This window comes from Vidua chalybeata, chromosome Z (genome assembly GCF_026979565.1).
Source record: "Vidua chalybeata isolate OUT-0048 chromosome Z, bVidCha1 merged haplotype, whole genome shotgun sequence".
In the NCBI taxonomy this organism is placed as follows: Eukaryota; Metazoa; Chordata; class Aves; order Passeriformes; family Viduidae; genus Vidua; species Vidua chalybeata.
Genome location: NC_071570.1, coordinates 16,910,341 through 16,927,197, shown reverse-complemented (window position 1 = coordinate 16,927,197; position 16,857 = coordinate 16,910,341). Strand labels below are relative to the sequence as shown.

The 16,857-nt window shown below is 40.7% G+C and overlaps 1 protein-coding gene and 1 long non-coding RNA gene across 3 annotated transcripts; one reads left to right on the top strand and one right to left on the bottom strand.

Annotated features, from left to right (window-relative positions):
* Window positions 1–398: 398 nt before the first annotated feature.
* Window positions 399–14,410, bottom strand: PLIN2 (perilipin 2). Of its 2 annotated transcripts, XM_053932932.1 has the most exons (9): window positions 14,305–14,409; window positions 12,174–12,230; window positions 11,898–12,093; window positions 11,155–11,237; window positions 10,323–10,604; window positions 9,821–10,009; window positions 8,920–9,054; window positions 7,987–8,277; window positions 399–1,662 (listed from the first exon to the last, which is right to left on the bottom strand). In XM_053932932.1, the coding sequence occupies exons 2-9, from the start codon at window positions 12,201–12,203 to the stop codon at window positions 1,528–1,530; spliced, it is 1,341 nt and encodes a 446-aa protein (XP_053788907.1). In that variant the 5' UTR covers window positions 12,204–12,230; window positions 14,305–14,409; the 3' UTR covers window positions 399–1,527. The 2 variants fall into 2 exon arrangements, with proteins under 2 accessions (XP_053788907.1, XP_053788908.1); XM_053932933.1 differs by lacking the exon at window positions 399–1,662 and having other exon boundaries at window positions 6,950–8,277; window positions 14,305–14,410.
* Window positions 14,411–14,556: 146 nt separating this feature from the next.
* Window positions 14,557–15,791, top strand: LOC128782537 (uncharacterized). Its single transcript, XR_008428835.1, has 2 exons — window positions 14,557–14,737; window positions 15,423–15,791. It is a non-coding gene; the product is annotated as an uncharacterized LOC128782537 (long non-coding RNA).
* Window positions 15,792–16,857: the final 1,066 nt, after the last annotated feature.

Sequence of the window (16,857 nt, the reverse complement as noted above, 5' to 3'; positions counted from 1 at the left end):
CGTCCGCCACCGGCGTCCGAAGGCGAGGCGAGCCGGACGCGCTGCCTCACGGGAGCTGTAGTCCGGATGCCGGTATCCTTCCAGAAAGCCCTTCGTTTTTGTAATCGGATTGCAGAATTTACTCGGGGGGAAAAAAAAACTCACCAAAAACAAACAAACAAACAAACAAACAAACAAAAACAAAAAAAACCAAACAAAACAAAACCACAAAAAAAAAAAAAACCCACCACCAAACCAAAACCAAAACCCGAACAAGCAAAGAACGCCAAAAGCAAAAGAAAACAAAACAAAAATCACAAAATCAAACAAAACAAACAAACAAAAAAACCCCAACAAAACATAACAAATTTAACAAACAACCAAAAATACCCTAACAAGAAAAACTCGCACTGCAAGCGTGCTGTGCGGTTCAAACTTTTATTCCAAGGCATTTCAGTGACCAGACTCCCAGGCCCTCACAAGGCCAGGTGTCCCAGGACGAGGGCACAGCGGTGTCCCCGCGGCCGCAGCAGAGCGGCATTCTGCCGCAGCTCCCGGCACTGCGCTGCAGTCACACCCACGACACCGAGAGGTGTCGCTGCGACAGCAGCTCGGCCTGGTCCTCGGAAAGAAATGTTAACAAGTCCACCTCCAGTCCCATTCCCACTCTCCCCAGCTCTTACAGAAGTTACTGTGAGAGAGCAATGGAGACTCACCAGCCCTTAGCAAACAACTGATTGAGATTTTATTAAAACATTTTTAAAAATCACTGTCGCCAGAACTCTCCTTACAGTCAATGCCTATTTTTTTTTCCAAATTTTCTTTTGCCCTTTATCTCTTTACTCTCTATTCTTCATTTCTTTTTACAATCTCTTCCTCTTTCTTATTTAAATACTATTCTTATACCCAAAACACTTTAATATTGAAGCATTTACTCCCTTTAATCTCAGGCGCCACAACTTATAGCATCATGACAGCCAAAATACTTGCACACAGAAGGCATGTGGAAAGAAAGGAAGTCCTTTTGTGCATAAAGCAGTCTTGCCAAAGGAAAGCTCTAAGCGTCTAAGCTCTGTAGGTGCAGAGCCTAACAAAAGAACCTGAGAAAATCTGAGATAGACAAAGTCTCTTACCCCTTCCAGCAGCAAAGAGGTAGGATGCAGCACTGCTTTTCACATAGACTGAAAGTGGGCAAATCCTCATCAACTCCTTTTGTTGGCAGCCCTGTATGCAAAGCACTGGGGTATTCTCATGGCCGCTTCCAGCAGGAGAACAAATCATCAATAAAAATCAGAGTAGTTGGATATACTGGTTAGGCTATACCTGGCTTGTAGATTGAAGCCTAACACCCGTGCTAACCAATTAATGTAGCATGCATTCCTTACATTGAAAAACCCAGATTTTTGATGCAGCTAAGTGAAACAGTACTGATTTTTTAAAAAAGTATCCCCATAATCCCTAAACTAGGCAAGTTCATCTTTAAAAAGGAGGACTCTAAATTAAACATGGCAAAGGTACATTGTATCAAAAAGACATTTTTATGCTTCTCTAGTCAGCTCTTTGCCCTGTAGTGTAAGGACCATTTGTGCGTGAAAAATCCTGTTGATCCTCTTCATCCAAATCCAAAATGTCGGGGACATCATCTGACTCTGAAGACAGGTCTGTAATAGTGAAATCTGGAACCTGTGTAGGAATGAAATTTCAATCAATTCAAAAGTAAAACTAAACAAATTTGTCCAGTACTCCTTCACTGCAAACAGGACACAAAGGTGCTCAGCAGCACTAGAAATCAGACCAAACATCCTGGTTACAGAGTGAAATATGCTCATGCACAAAGGAAACGGGAACCATTAAGACAAATTAAAAATACCACACAAGACGGAAATCTGTTGCTAAGAAGGTCGGATTTTATAGTAGAGATGGAAAAAAGCTGAATGTAGTGGATTAAGTTTAGTGAAACTGGTGACAGGAAAATTATGAAAGGAGGTTTTGGAACTAATTTTGCCTTTCTTCTTTTCACTGAAGCAATGGACTATACAAAGTAATCTGCCTTGAAGAGATTGATACGGATTGCTGTGTTGCTCTGCCTGCCTACTGCATCAGACCTTTTCTGATGAAACAAATACCTGGAACAGCAATCTCACTTTGGCCTCTGTTTTACCTGCATGTTTCTGTACTGCTAAGCAGCACAGGGTTTCAGGAATTGCCAGAAAGACATCAGGATACATGGATGTTAGAGACTTCTAAAAATGTTGGCTAAGACACTTAGAAGCTTAAGTCTCAACCCTTAAGTCCCCTTAGTAGGACTTAGATTACTTAGGCAGTTCTGAAAAATGGGATAAAATTAAGCAATTTACTCATAAGTTTTTTGCCCCAAGTGAAAAATACTCACATCTGTAATATGGTTTATGGTTAGTTTTAATGTTGGTGATGTGACATACTTGAAGACACAGTATCAGCAAATAACTACTGCTGCATTTTGACAGGACCTTGGTTCTGCATGTTCAAAGCAACAGCAGCTTGTAGGCATTTCTATAACTTAAGCTCAGCACTGACTGAAGAGGCATTTTAATGTATTCCCTAACTGCAAAACACCTTATGACTTACTTTAATAAAAGACAGCAAGCAAGAAAAATCTATGCTTTGTCGGCTATGATGACAGGTCAGAAGGTCAGACAATGTATCAAATAAAGGGACTGCTGCTTCAGCTACCAGATTGTACACAACACAGAAGCACTGCACTTTAATTTTCTGGTCTTATAGAGTAGGTTGTCACTGGACACCAGGGATCTTTGAAATATTAATTATTTACTAAAACTGATCTTTAGAAGAACTTAAGCAGCATGTGACTAACCAGGCACTGCTGTGAATATCATGAAATGCATGTACCACTTTGGGAAATTAAACTTGATCAAAATAAGATGAGTAATTTTTGTTTCCCAAAAGATTAAAAGGCACTAGGAATGCAGGAAACACATCTTTCTACCAGCAAGAATTATCTTGCATCTTTCTGCTTATGGTAGTTTTCCTACTAGTTTTCATTACTGTACTTAGAGAAAGCAACAGGCTTCCCCAGTATCAGCACATGATCTTGTATTTCATACTGCAGTACAAACGTAGGTATCCTAAAAAGATAAGTAGTCCGTATACAGTTTTTAAGAATGTGCCCAAATGGATAGTTTTATGTGTTTTCATTGACCAGGACACAGCCATGTTCAATAAGAATTTTCTCTATCATACAATTAAGAGGTTTTTATTACTTACATCCATTTTGTTCTTAGTGACAACAGACTAATTGCTCAAATTTAAGTTCCTGCTTTCTTCATCTTCTTAACACATGCAGTAGAAGAACCTGACTTCTTTAATATAATAGTAAAATTTCAATAGCCATGAGAGAATTTCAAATTGGAATGTATCTCAGCATGAGTAAAATAAACTGGATGTCAATATGACTAAACTCAGTTCTGACCATGCTAAATTCTATTAGAATATATCTGCACAAGTCTAACTAAAATAATGCAAAGCCCTTGGTGTCATGGGATTGCTTATGTAAAAGACCTTCGCTTCCACTCCACTTTTCACAGTTGACTCACTGCATTCTTTCAACTTCCTATCAATTCTTGCAATAAAAGAGTAAGACTAGATATAACTCTTCTTCATGCAATTTCTCTGTATGATTCAGTAAATCATTTACAAAGATATAATACTTGCAAAATCCCTACATAGAACAGTGCAAAAAAATACTTTGGCATTTTGTTGTCTTCATATACAAATGTTGATGTCAATACTAACACCTTCAATCTGTTTTTTTTTTTTTTGCTAAATTTTTAGAACTGAGCCACTAGCATTTTGACATAGTGTTGTCATTTTGTGAGCTTTCAGAACAAGCGCTTATTTTTAGTCATCAGAGACTGTATTATCCAAAAGAACTAAAATTGCCGTGAATTTGCAATAAATGAAAATAAATTCATTTAACAAAATATTGTGCATAATACCTCTAGCAAGCTGCTGCATGTAAGACTCTTTGATCATGCAAATTACTAACCAAGCATGCTTAAAAATAAGTTTGGTTCTGTTTCATCATTTTGAGGGTTTAAAAAAGCCTTTTGGTGGTAGTTACTGCTTTTTTTAAATAATGAGAAATAATTAATCAGTTGTTCCCAAATCCTTTCACCTATTTTACTAGCTATAAAATATTACCCTAAGTTGAATTCTGGAAAAGATTATTGCAAAAATATTAGAAGAATAGGAGACATTTCCAAACTTTTACATCTTTCTTTAGATTGAGGCAAACTAACTGCAACTCCAGACCTTATACAAATCTTGTAATTTGGCTTTGACCAATGCTATAAATATGTTTGCAAAACTTGTATACCATATGGAGCTATTTACAAATGCTTATATTGAAAGCTTTTCTAAAAAACAATTATCAGCAATGACAGAATAATAGTTCTCTGTTAAATCCACCTGAGAAGAGGAAATGTCAACGAGCATGAACAATTTTTGAGTGATCTCTAAAAGAGAAAAAGTAATTTTCTGAATTCTAAATAAACCCTAAAAACCTTAAAAGTGATAATGATCTTATTATCAGGTTAGTATTCTAACCTTTACCATCCCAGATTTTGTGACGCTAGAAGCCTATGACATTCTTCCATTAAATCTAGTTTACCTGCCTTGTTGAAAATAGTTGAATCTACTTCCTATCATTTTCAACACATCTGGTCTTACCTTTTTTAAAAGGTTCCAGAGAAACCTCACAGTTTTCTAGCCCAAACTATATCCTCAAACATTATTTTAGACTAAGAGGAAGCAAGCTTCTGTGCAGCTTCTGATAATAAGATAATACAGAGTTAAACAGATAAGATAGCAGTATCTCAGCTTTCCCTTCTTTATTTCTGAGGAAGCACCTCAGCTTCCTCACTTCAAAAACAGCAGCAGAAAGACAAGACTTTGGAAGGCATCATTCTTGCCTTCAGTGGACATGTTAATAGTCCCTCTCTCTAGCTGCACTAGAGAAAAATCCCAAGTTCTGGCTGTAGGGCTGCAGTTAGACTGGAGTCTGGAATATGCTATGCTAAATTACCTGCAATAAGATACCCAAGCAATTACAGTTGCAAATCAGTTTAAACATTCAATGCTCTCCTTATTAGCAGAGTCTAATAATCTTAATCAAAGAACTTTATTATAGTTAAAAAAAACCAGGAACATACAAATTTGCTATTACTCAGCCGTCTCTTCCACTTGGGAAGAATTGCTAATTCTGATGGGGGGGTTGGAGGGTTGTGTATGTGTGGATAGAAACTTAAAAACATTTGGGGGGTGGGCAGCGTCCAACAAAACAAGCACCTATCACAACAGTATGACACAAGAGCCCAACACTTAGGTAACCATTTAACCAGGTCTTGCCCTGTTTGCAGCCACCAGTTGTAGGTCAGCTGCCATGAAGAGAAGCCACACAACAGTGCATGGTAAGGAAGAAGTGCTTTGGAGGTCTGGGCTGGTAACAACTTTTCCTTGCTTTCCACTTCATCTGCTTGCTGAGATTTAGTAAAGCTGGAGAGCCATGCAAGAATACAAACCAGTAACAGAACACAGAACAGACACAATGTACTGCTCCTGCACTAATGCTAGATGATGCTGTTTATTTCTCAGTCCTTAAAAGACATTTAAAAGTTTGACTATCTTATTTGATTGATCACCTCAGGATGAAGTCCTAGAGCAACTAGACTTTAAAATACGCACAGAAGAATGTGAATTCCTTTCTTTGAACAGCCTACTGCTCCAACCACTAATTAGTTCCATTCAGTTTCTGAGAATATCTACAATAGTAGATATTATTAGGATGCACTATACAAGTGTTATTGCAAGTGGAGATAAAAAGGTTATTTTTCCTGGATCTATGCAATAGTAAAGTAAACTTAAAAATAAATTAATTCCTGAATGTGCTATGTCTCCAGAAGTCTTAACTCAGGTCCTAGCTGGAAAGGAGTCTCATCATCTCATGTTAATTTCATGTTAAGCACTGCCCTTATATAAGGTGACTATTAAAAGCTGTAAGTTACAGAAACTTTACCTGCAATCCTGTTTTGCTACAGTTTTGTTTAATACTGTGCTTAAAACAGTCTTCCTCACGCTTCTAGGCCAACCCTGATCTAATAGCTAATCCTCTCACATTAAAAGGCTAGACAACATGAAATTTGCTTTAGTGCCTACATCAAGCCAGGTGGAGGTATTTGTTCCATGTAGCAATGTGTGACTATGCGTAAGTTTTCTTTGAACTGCGTTTTTGCCTCACTATTTGGTGACTTCTTTGAAAGTGGTGGCTGGCATTGCTACACTAGATGATTGCAACCCAAAGTTGTATAGGGCATGCATCAGGAAAAAGGATACAGCTTACCTGGACAGCCCTAACCCAAGAAAGCTTATTTCTCAGTTACTTCTTTTCCAGTGGAGGGGTCCACAGGACTTACTGACAACAATTCCACTGAAGTAGTTGAGTGTTAACATACATTTGTCGCTCACGTTCAAGAGGACAACAAAGTTAAGTTAAAACTGGCGATGCAGCTGAGAAGTAAACACTGTTTTATAGGGAGTCAGAAGATTAAGCAGGTAGATGGCCATGTCAAGCACATACAACACCTACTGTGAAGGGATGAGAGAGTTCTTTTGTCCGTATCCATGTCTTTTCAATATTAGAATATCCAGCAGCTCACAGCTTAGGTCATGTTTAAAGGTGACAACAGCAAAGATCAGCAAAAGCAGCAGTAAAGCCAAGACTCAATGCACTGATACATAGAAATTCAAAAGGAAGAAAATGCTGCAGCAGTATCTTATCTATCCGTCAATACATACACAAACATTTTCAATGCACATCTACATCATTTGCATGTCAAACTTGCTTTCTGCTGGACCCAGTCTGAGAGAGTCACAGAAGAGCAAGTTACATTGTTTTAAAACAAAGGAGACAGGCTTTGGCTACTAAAGCATTTATTACTAACGTACAAAAATGAGTTACAAAACGATGGCTACAAAAACACACACACACAACAGCAGGCACCTGGGTACAAACAGCATGAATCTTGCCTTTATACTGCATATTAAAAAATGTGTTGATAATTATTTGGTCAATCACTGAAGAGTGTTCATGGAGCATCTAGATGATGCTCTTAGTCATATGGTTTAGTTTTCAGGTAGTCCTGCAAGGAGCAGGAGTCAAACTTGATGATGCTTATGGGTCCATTCCAGCTTGAGATATTCTATGATTGTGGTCAAGTTACTGTGTTATACAGTAATTCAGTTTGTATAGTTAATGGTAACACTGTCACAGGATTTAACTCCGGCTGACTCATTCAGAAACCCCACCTTCAGCTTTGGCATTCTGCACTCACAGAACTTTTGTCAGGAATTATGTAGCAATAGAATCTGAGATAGTCAGATGCATATTTATCAAATGTGTGATCTGCAGCAAACACAGCATTTAAGTGTATATAGCTAGACTGTAGAGCTGTTAAATGCATTTCACAGTATGTAAGGCTTTTACATCATTCTAGTAGAGATTAAGCAACAAATCAAAGGCTTTCAGCTATCGTGGGTTTCATTTAGACTAATGGTATTAATACCACTGAAGCACAATGAGGTGCCTGACAGACTAATAGGGCATCTTGACAATTGTCAGCTGCCCATACTTAGGCACTTTAGTCTAGTTTGAATTTTTAAGAGTGGCTTAACTACACAGGACAATACAGCTCATGTGCAAGTGTCCTGGCCTGTAGATTCCCCTATTCCTGTATTTATGAATTGTTCACCAAATAATGGCGAAAATGGATTTTTTTGACACCTACACTTAGTAAGGCCACTCTTTTGGTCAGTCAGCAGAGTACATGCGTGCTATGCAGTTTGTTCAGTAGTGTGTTCAGGCTGTTTGTCTTTCTGGCTGGAACTTTCTTCCCCTTCACCTTTGCTTTCAGCATGCTGAATGCCAGGCAGCTGTGGGTAAAAGGGACCTACCAGCCAGTTGAGCGGTGTGTTGTTAACAAGATAATCCATCACATCATCCAGAGACTCCTTCATTTTCTTCAGCTGTCCTTTGCTAACTGCAATAAAGCTGTCTGATAATTCTTGGAAAGAAGATGCTGACCAAAAGCTCTGGTAGACATCACCTGCCATTGACCCAACACTGTAAACCTGATCCTGTACATTCTGTGGCAGCCCCTGTAGGCTTGAGACCAGTGTGAGGCAGGTGGTCTGAAGCTGCTGAGTGAGGCTCCGTGCAATAGTTAAAGTTCTTGACTCAATGTACTAGAAAGAACAAGCACAACAGCACATTAGTGTCTTTTTATGACTGTAGCAGTTTTATGTTATTCAAGATACATAAAGAAGCAAAGTAAAGGGGAAGTAGGTGAAATAAAGCTATAGCAGACAATAAAAGAGGTTTTAAGTCTGAAGCATCAAAGATATTTCTTCAACACTCAAGTATTTTGTGAAAAGAAACTGATAACTTCTACCCAGCAACAGTCAAGCAGATTCTTGTTTAAACTCTGGTTAACAAGTCACAGCAGGTAAGTACACTCTAATCAATGAACTATCCTTGAAAGCTACATGTAGGACTCAGTAAGTCTGTCCCTAAGACTGCTGACAAATCATTATTTCTGGTCTGGACACATCACATAAATCGTTTCTAGCTAATCTACCTACAGATATCCAAACATGGGTTAATATGCTAAATAGGATGAGCATTCTCAAGAGAGGAGAGTGAACCCAGAGTGTTTGCAGCAAGTAGGCTCATTTAAAGAGTTTGGGTCCCCTAGTTCTCAGAAGTCAGCTGTCCTTAGCTTCAGCATCCAGCCTCTCTGTTGCACACTTTGGGGACCATTAGTTTGCCATTACCTTGATGGGATAAAATACATTTATTTTTGGTGTACATCTATTACATTTATTTACCTCAGCACTACGCAGATCATCACCATCATTTTGGCCTGTATTTTTCTTCCATTCTACCCAGGATTGATAAAGCTTTTCCTGAGCACCAAGAAGTTTCTTATTGGCACTATTCACATTCTTTCTGGCATACTCGATCTGAAATACAGCCAAATAAGGAAGTAGAGCCAAGAGTCCAAACAGTTCCTTTAGGGCTTCTCTACCTTGACTGTTTTGTAACCTCCTTATAAAATACTTCAGAAATTCAGTAGAAACAACTTTGTGGGGTGTAAGAGTGTGTTTCGTTTCAAAGAATTGAATACTGAAAGCAGTTTTAAGCTATTGTGTAGTGTTCCCCACTATAGTTCCAACTATTTCCCCATCTCTCACTGGCATTCTACAGGAGGAATTGAAAGTGTATAGAAGGCCATGACTCTATGTGCACTTTGTCATGTACATAAAGGTATTTGCTGGGATAAGACTACTGAAGTACCAGAAATACTCAGAGATAGAAGTAGAAAGACAGCAAGTCCCAGACAGCAAGAATTTGAAATTCTACTAACAAAAAGGATTTAAAGGACTGATGTGTTTCTAAACTTCATGACACTTTCTTCACTGAATGAAGTATGTGTCAAAACCAGCACTGCAAAACAGGAATAAATTCAAACATGTCACTTCTGTTTCTGCAGTGCTTGCAGTTACAAGTAATTGCTCGTTAGTTCACAGTTTAGCCTGATTTAGAACTCTCCTGAATGGTGAAAAAAATAGCTTAATGGCAAATTCTTTGTATTTAATGTAATAATGTATTAATGGATTTAGTCAGAGAGCAATCCCAGTTTTCCTGTGACTCTTTTGGCTGTTTTCTTCACTCTAAACCAAGGCAAACATACGGCTTTTATATATCAAGTGAAAGTTTTAAACTTACCAGACTAATGGTGGAGTGGAGCTGAGAGATTGTCTCCTGGCTTCTCTGTTTAGCATCTCTAACTTTGTTTAAGGCTTGTTGGTAGGCACGTGTGCGGACCTTTGAAGACAGGGATCCTAGTCTAACATAGTAGCTTGGCTTTTGGACTCCAACTTCAAAGCCTTCAACATTTGCAGCTTCTTTCTCTAGGTATGTAGAAAGGAAGCAAATTGATCACTGGAGGAAAACTTAAGAGGTCTGAGACAATTTTATCTGCCTAGTAACAGACAAATACAGGGCTTGTTGAGTAGTCCTTTAGCACCACGATTAGGCTGATAGAGAAATCCTTACTTTCATTCTGCTTCCTTGTGAAGATGCTGCAACTACAATCAGCAAGGCAAAAGACAGTTTGGGAAGCATGTGCACCCTTCCCCACTATGAGTAAGCAATAAATAGATTATTGCTTGCTTCTCTCCAGTATAAGCATTCCAACAAAATCAAACCTTCAAGTGGTCTTACCTAGTTCTGCTTCTGTAAGTGGAAGATACTGGTCTACAAGGGTCTCTGACTTTGTGAGAGCACTGTCCACACCGCTGCTCACCATTTGCACCACACGACTTCCCAGGACAGTGTTAATGCTGCCATTAACAACTGACTTGGTCATTTCTACGCTGTCTTGCATGGCTTCTTTTGTCTTGCCCACAACTCCAGTGATCGTGTGAGCAACAGTTTCCTTGGCACCAGTCACAGTGGTTGTTACAACTTCTCTGGCTCCAACAACTACATCCTTGGCATTGGCAACAACCTGCCATAGGACATTCAAGGATTTACTAAGAGTATTAACTCGTGAGAGCTACATAATCCAGGAAATAATAAATATATGCTAAAGCTTGTACAAATATTGGATATCTAGGAGAAAATTTGCCCTAAAAAAATTTGTAAAAAAAAAAATTAAAAAAATTAAAAAAAAAAAAAAAAAAAACCAAACCATGACCGCCACACAGCTTTTGAAGTTTTAAAAAAACTTCAGTGAATGTAATCCAGGCACTTCATGCAAGAAAGAGACAAAGACTCAAGTTTTAAAAGACACCCACCGTGAACTGCACCCATAGAGAAATGTTGTCAAGTGGTGGGCAATTTAAAATAATTAAAAAAAAAAAAAAAAACCAAAAAAAACTTAATGGTCTCCCAAAGGCAACAAACAGCTCTACAGATAAATCTTTGACTTTCTCATTGCTTCCAAGCTGCACTTCAGGCACAGCTTTTTGAAAAGTTTCTCCCTTGGGTTTTAGTGGTAATAGAAAAGAAGGGTTTATGGTTCTTCTGCTTAGTATACATAAATGGAAAGAACTTACCTTGTCAGTGGGTTGATTCAGTATAGGCAGTCTCTCTTCAATTTTGTCTAGACCTATACAAGCATAGTTGTTGGCAACTACAACTATAAAAGAAATTACAAGAGTTGGTTTTAATTATTTTTCCCCTAGTAAAACAAGTCAAATTGAAAATTCCTCTTGAAAAAGAACTCATGCAACACCCTTGAAGCAGTTTCTTCCTCTTCTCAGTGAGATTTGACTCAGCAAAGCCAAATAAAAAGGCAGATTTACAGTGCCAGAAAAAAAAAATCCTTACTTGCAGGCAAAGAAAATTAATTTGATAATTTACAAGCAACTGGCAGAAGAAGTTCAAACACCTGTCTCTCTGCCATTCTATGAAACCAGGCTTCTGGTTACAACAGCCTTGTGACACAGCTTCCAAATTTAACCAGTGCTTAGTGTAAGAAAGCACAACAGTAGCATCTGAAACCAGGTGAAAGGTGAGGAAGGTGTTGAGCAAGAGACTGCGTAATCATCTAAAGTATAAAAGTCATCCATCAAATTAGTTTTATGAAAGCTGGAATGTGTTTTCACTCTGGATTATTACCTTTTTTTAAAAGTCTTATCAATGTGTAATCAGTTACACAACAAATCAGGCAACAGGTTCAGTCAGGTATGCGAAACAGCGTTCAAGACCAGCATGACCATGTTAAACCATAAGTGCATCTGGATATAAAAAGCAATCACTTGAACTAAAGTTATCAACAGCTTAATCTTTGCCTTACTTTGTGGTTCCAGTTTCTGAATGATAGGCATAGCACTTGTCATGGCTACTGATGTAATCGTCTTCACTCCTTTCTCTGCTATCTCACATACTGACTTCAGATAAGGATAGTTATCCTTTGTGGTGATGTAAGCTGTGGACACCATATCATAGGTGGAGCTCACCAAAGGAAGGTTGGCAACCCTTGATACAATGTTCTGTTTTAAAAGAGAAAGGTGTTAGTTGACTCCTATTTTCTGATCTAGACAAAGAAATTATAGGACTAACTCAGACATACCTGCTGTGGATCAATTGCTGCCAATGCCATTTTTTCAGGTCTTGAACCTTACACAGCCTGTGAAAGAAGCATATATGAGTTATGGCATCATATCTGCTTCATCTAAGAACCAAACTTTGAAACCAACAACCTTCTTGTGATCCACCCCATTTACTGGGATCAGTATGTTCATCATGCATACAGGAATTATTCTATTGTAACAATTTACAAATCCAAATCCTGGTTTAGGTAATCCAAGTACAGTATATGCACGAGACAAACTTTAAGGTACAGCAGTTCATTGATGAATAACCAGGTGGTGGAGTCATTTTTTTCTAGAAGAATTAAGACAGACTTATCTGTTGAGCCAGGACAAACAAAAGCCAGCCTGCAAGTCACTGAAAATCTAGTTTAGAATGTTCAAGTCAGACGAAGAACCCACCACCAATGGCTTTAATCAGATTAGATTCTAGGGAGCCCACCTAAGGCTCACTCTGTTCTGCTTGCTAAGGAGTTAGCATTCCTGTGACACAGAGAGCATCGGATTTCCCTACTGCAGAAAATAAATCTCCTTTATGCTAATTCAGACTAAATTATTACACATTCCCCACTGAAACAAATTGCAAACACTGGTCATTCAACAAATCTACAGTACTCAATATGCATTCCAACATGTATTCCCATGGAGAAAATACTAACAGTTGTCCCCCCAAGAACCCTTTGGAGGGGAAGGGTATTGCAGTACTACAAAAGGAGAACACATTGAAGCACACTGTCATCCTATGTACACATGCAGGCTGAACTAAATCTGCAAAAAGCACCTTTTCCATTAATGATTTCACATAATGATGCAGTTCCAGAAGAATCTGCATGAATGAAGGCAACAAAAAGGTAAACTAGGAGTCCGTCCTCAAAAGCATTGTAGCTTACAAGGTTTGCCAGGTTTGGTTTGCTACGTTTGTCAAAGAGCCAACAGCAGTTTTCCGTCTCATATGTATGACAGCAAAAAAAGGAACATGCTAATATTCCATCTGAGGTAAAATAAAACTTTCCCCATTACATAACGGGCAACAAGAACAAAGGCATCCTGTTAACATTTTGTAGGCATATTTGCACATATTAACATACTTTATGTGCCATAAAGTAATGCCAGTAATGAGATTAACCACTGTACATGGAACACACAAGGAAGACAAGTAATAGACAATGGTTACAGCAGTAACAAAGAAGTTCTCATTTAATTTAACAAGATTTTAAATACCTGCAGGAACATGCTATCTTTTTCACACAGCATTACAAGTCAGATCACTTGAAGTACAACTGTATTTCACCATGAACTACAAAGCATGCTACAGAACAGAAGATGCTAACGGCACAGAATCTGGCCTCCAAAGGAAAAAGGGCCATCACTTTAAGGATTATTCAATATTTGTAGTGTGTCTCACAAGATCAATCCACGCAGGGCATGCCTTTGAATTATAGTCAATAAACCAGCCCAGTTAGCCTGTGAAGTTATTCCTTCCTGTGAAGTGCTCCTAAAGACAAGGAAGATAACTAGAATCTTGCACGCTTTCAGAGACCCCCTGAATAGGCTCAGCCCTAGCAAAAGCTGGATCCATCCTCTGGAGCAGGTGAGTGAGACGCCTGGAATCCAAGGCCAAGCATACTTCACAGACAGCAAGAGTTTCTGGAGAGGAAAGCACACAGGCTACATCACAAACTTCTTTCCTATTCGCCCCCTCCCTATGAAGAGAAGTGCAAGAAAGCAGCGCGACAAGCCATGCACAACAGCCACGGAGCCTGCTGTGGCTCGCCACGGTACCCGAAGCAGGAAAGAGCACCACTTTCCCAAGTGCCTCCACGGGCCGCTTCCGGGATGGGGCATTCCAACGCCGCTCCCGGGGGCGGACGAGGTTCTCGGGACTTTCTGGTCCCGGGAGAACCGCGGCCAGCGCACCGAAGCACGCCGGGCCGCGAGGCCCGCGGGGCAAGGGCAGCGGGGGTGGCCCGGCGGTCAGCGCCGCACACGGGGCCGCACCCCCGGCCGCTCCACTCCACCATATTGCGGAGTCAGCCCCGCGGGGCGGGCCGGCGCCCAGCGCTGCCGCGGCCGCCAAGAGCCGCGCTGGAGCACCGGGCCGGCCGTACTCACCCGGAAGGAGGAGCCGGAGCCGCCGCCGAAGGGTGCACGGGCAGGGTCTCAGGCACGGGCTGCGTGCGGAGCGCCGGCCTCGCCCCGCTATTTATGGGGCGTCACCGCCGCCGCGCGTCACGGCCGGCGCGGGGCGGGCCCGGACACGTAGTGACCGCACCGGCGGTCAGCGGGAGGGCATTGCCCTGTCCGGGAGCGCCTTACTGAGGGGAGCTCGTGTGCGACCGGTCCTGCAGAAGGCCGGTTCACTGAAGCACAGAATATGCTGCGTTGGAAGGGACCCACAGGATCATCGAGTCCAGCTCCTAGCCCTGCACAGGGCAGCCCCAAGAGTCACCCCGTGTGCCTGAGAGGACTGTCCAAACGTTTCTTGAACTCTGTCACGCTGGTGCTGTGACCGCTGCTCTGGGGAGCGGGGAACTTCCCTATTCCTGTATCCAACCACCCTAGGAGTGAAGAACCTTTTTCTAATATTCAACCTAAACCTCCCTGATAGCAGAGCAGAACAAGTGGAACAAACCAGAATTTTTTATTCTTTGAACAGATTTATTACACCTCTGCTAGCATGCATACCAAAATTTACATGCACTCTGTTCTTTTCATTACATTGTTGTCATGTGAGAGCTCTCTTAGTTTATTTTCCCGGTCATGTGGCTTCTCAAGTGTAAACCACTCAGCGTGCCCATGGCTACCACACGACTACCCTTTGTCACGACTACCCTTTATCACGAGTGTCTCTACAGGGAATTCTATACTGTCCCAGGGATTTATTTACTAATAAGTAGCACCATCTGTAGTACAGAAACACCGAGACTCTCACAGCCCAGTGACACACTCTGTCAGAACGCAGTAACTAGAGATAGTACCAACCCCGTGACAGTCCTTGGCAGGCCAAGAATGTAGATTGTGCTCATGTTTTTCTTCACAACTAGGTGCCTTTCTGTATTTTATAAACTTGGAGGGGCTTACCTGAAGTTTTGAAAATCTACAAACATGCCTCTTGAGAACATTGCCTTTCTTACAGTGGCAGGCAGACAGGGAGAAGGCAGGGAGAGAAGGGGGGGAAAGGATGACATTAAATTTTGGATTGACCAAATTCCTTAAATATCATAAAACAGAGAGAGCAGTGGTGTGGTCCATGTCAAGATTGATGAAGAGGAAGGCAGAAGAGTATCAAGAAAAGCAGTAGGAACAGATAACACAAAAGCATGACACACCAGCCTTTCCTAAAAGAGGAAGGCAATAATAGTATATACCCTACCTTTCTCTTCCATGAGGCAAGGGCAGATGTTTAAAGTCACATAATGCATTTAAGATGTTTCATTCTTTCAAGAAGTAATTCACAGTAATACATCAGCACATTCATCCATCCAATTCCATTTAATTAACATTTTGGAAAATAAGTCCACCTACATATCCTTAACTGCAGAAAAAAAATTTTAAAGATATGAGTTAATTGACCAGACAATAAACCTATCTATCCTTCCTTGCATGTCTTTTAAACTCATAATAATGTCCTTTGTGATATAGAACACCTCAGGTTTCAGCCCCCTATCTCTGTAACACAGCTCTGGCAGAGATAGCAGCAATAGATAACATGGGTCCTTCAGCTTTTCTTACCATCTTAGTACAGCCAAGGGGAGGAGCTACTGGAACATCTACCCTGGGGTCTAGCAGTGCTCAGGGAATCTAAAGAGCATCCCTGCTGTGGCATCACTGGGGCAGGGGCTGGCAGCCCTGGGAAGCTGAAATGGCAGGATGTGGGATGCTCTAGAGAAGGTGGGGCAGGGACAGTAAGTCCTATCCATGCCATCGAGGCCCTGACCAACAGTTCCAGCAAGGGAGAGGTACTTCCACTTGTCCTGAGACCATGTTATCAGCTGTTCCCTAACAAGGTGACAGAAAGGCCAAAGGGGAGAGCAGTGCTAAGTCTGAAGGGACATGAGTAGTCTGCTAATATTCCTTTAGGAACAGGTTAATAGTCTAATATGCTGATCAGCTAGAGTGCTAGTGTATTAACCAGATCTGATACAGGGGTCTTCACCTCACCTCACAGCTGGTGGATGGAGGGAAATCTTGGGAACTCAAAAAATGACTGAGAACCCTTCCAACAGATTAAAGTTACTTTTATTTAAAAGTAGTCATGCTTGCACATCGAGATAGCTAGCCATAGCCTCTTCTCAGTCTTTAGAATAACTGTTCAAATAGTGAAGTGGTGGCATACTCCTAGCCATGTAATGAGAAACTATACAAAAACTAGTTTGGCCTGCAGAGAGCAGAGAAGGGTGGCCCTTTGGAGCTGTCAACAAATTATGTCCGCTCACAGCCTTAGGAAGCTAGCAGGCTTTGAAGGACTGCTGCCAGACAGTTTTTGAGGTTCTCAGTAGGAAACTAGAACCACAAGAAAACTGACATGCTGTCTTTGCTTCTAGTTCTTGCCAGTAGCACCAGCATTAAAGTATTCCCAGCAGTCAGGAATGCTGTAGGGACACAAAGGAAACAAAGGTGTTTATAGCTATGAAGGATGGATGGTTCTGGGTCCATAAAATAAAT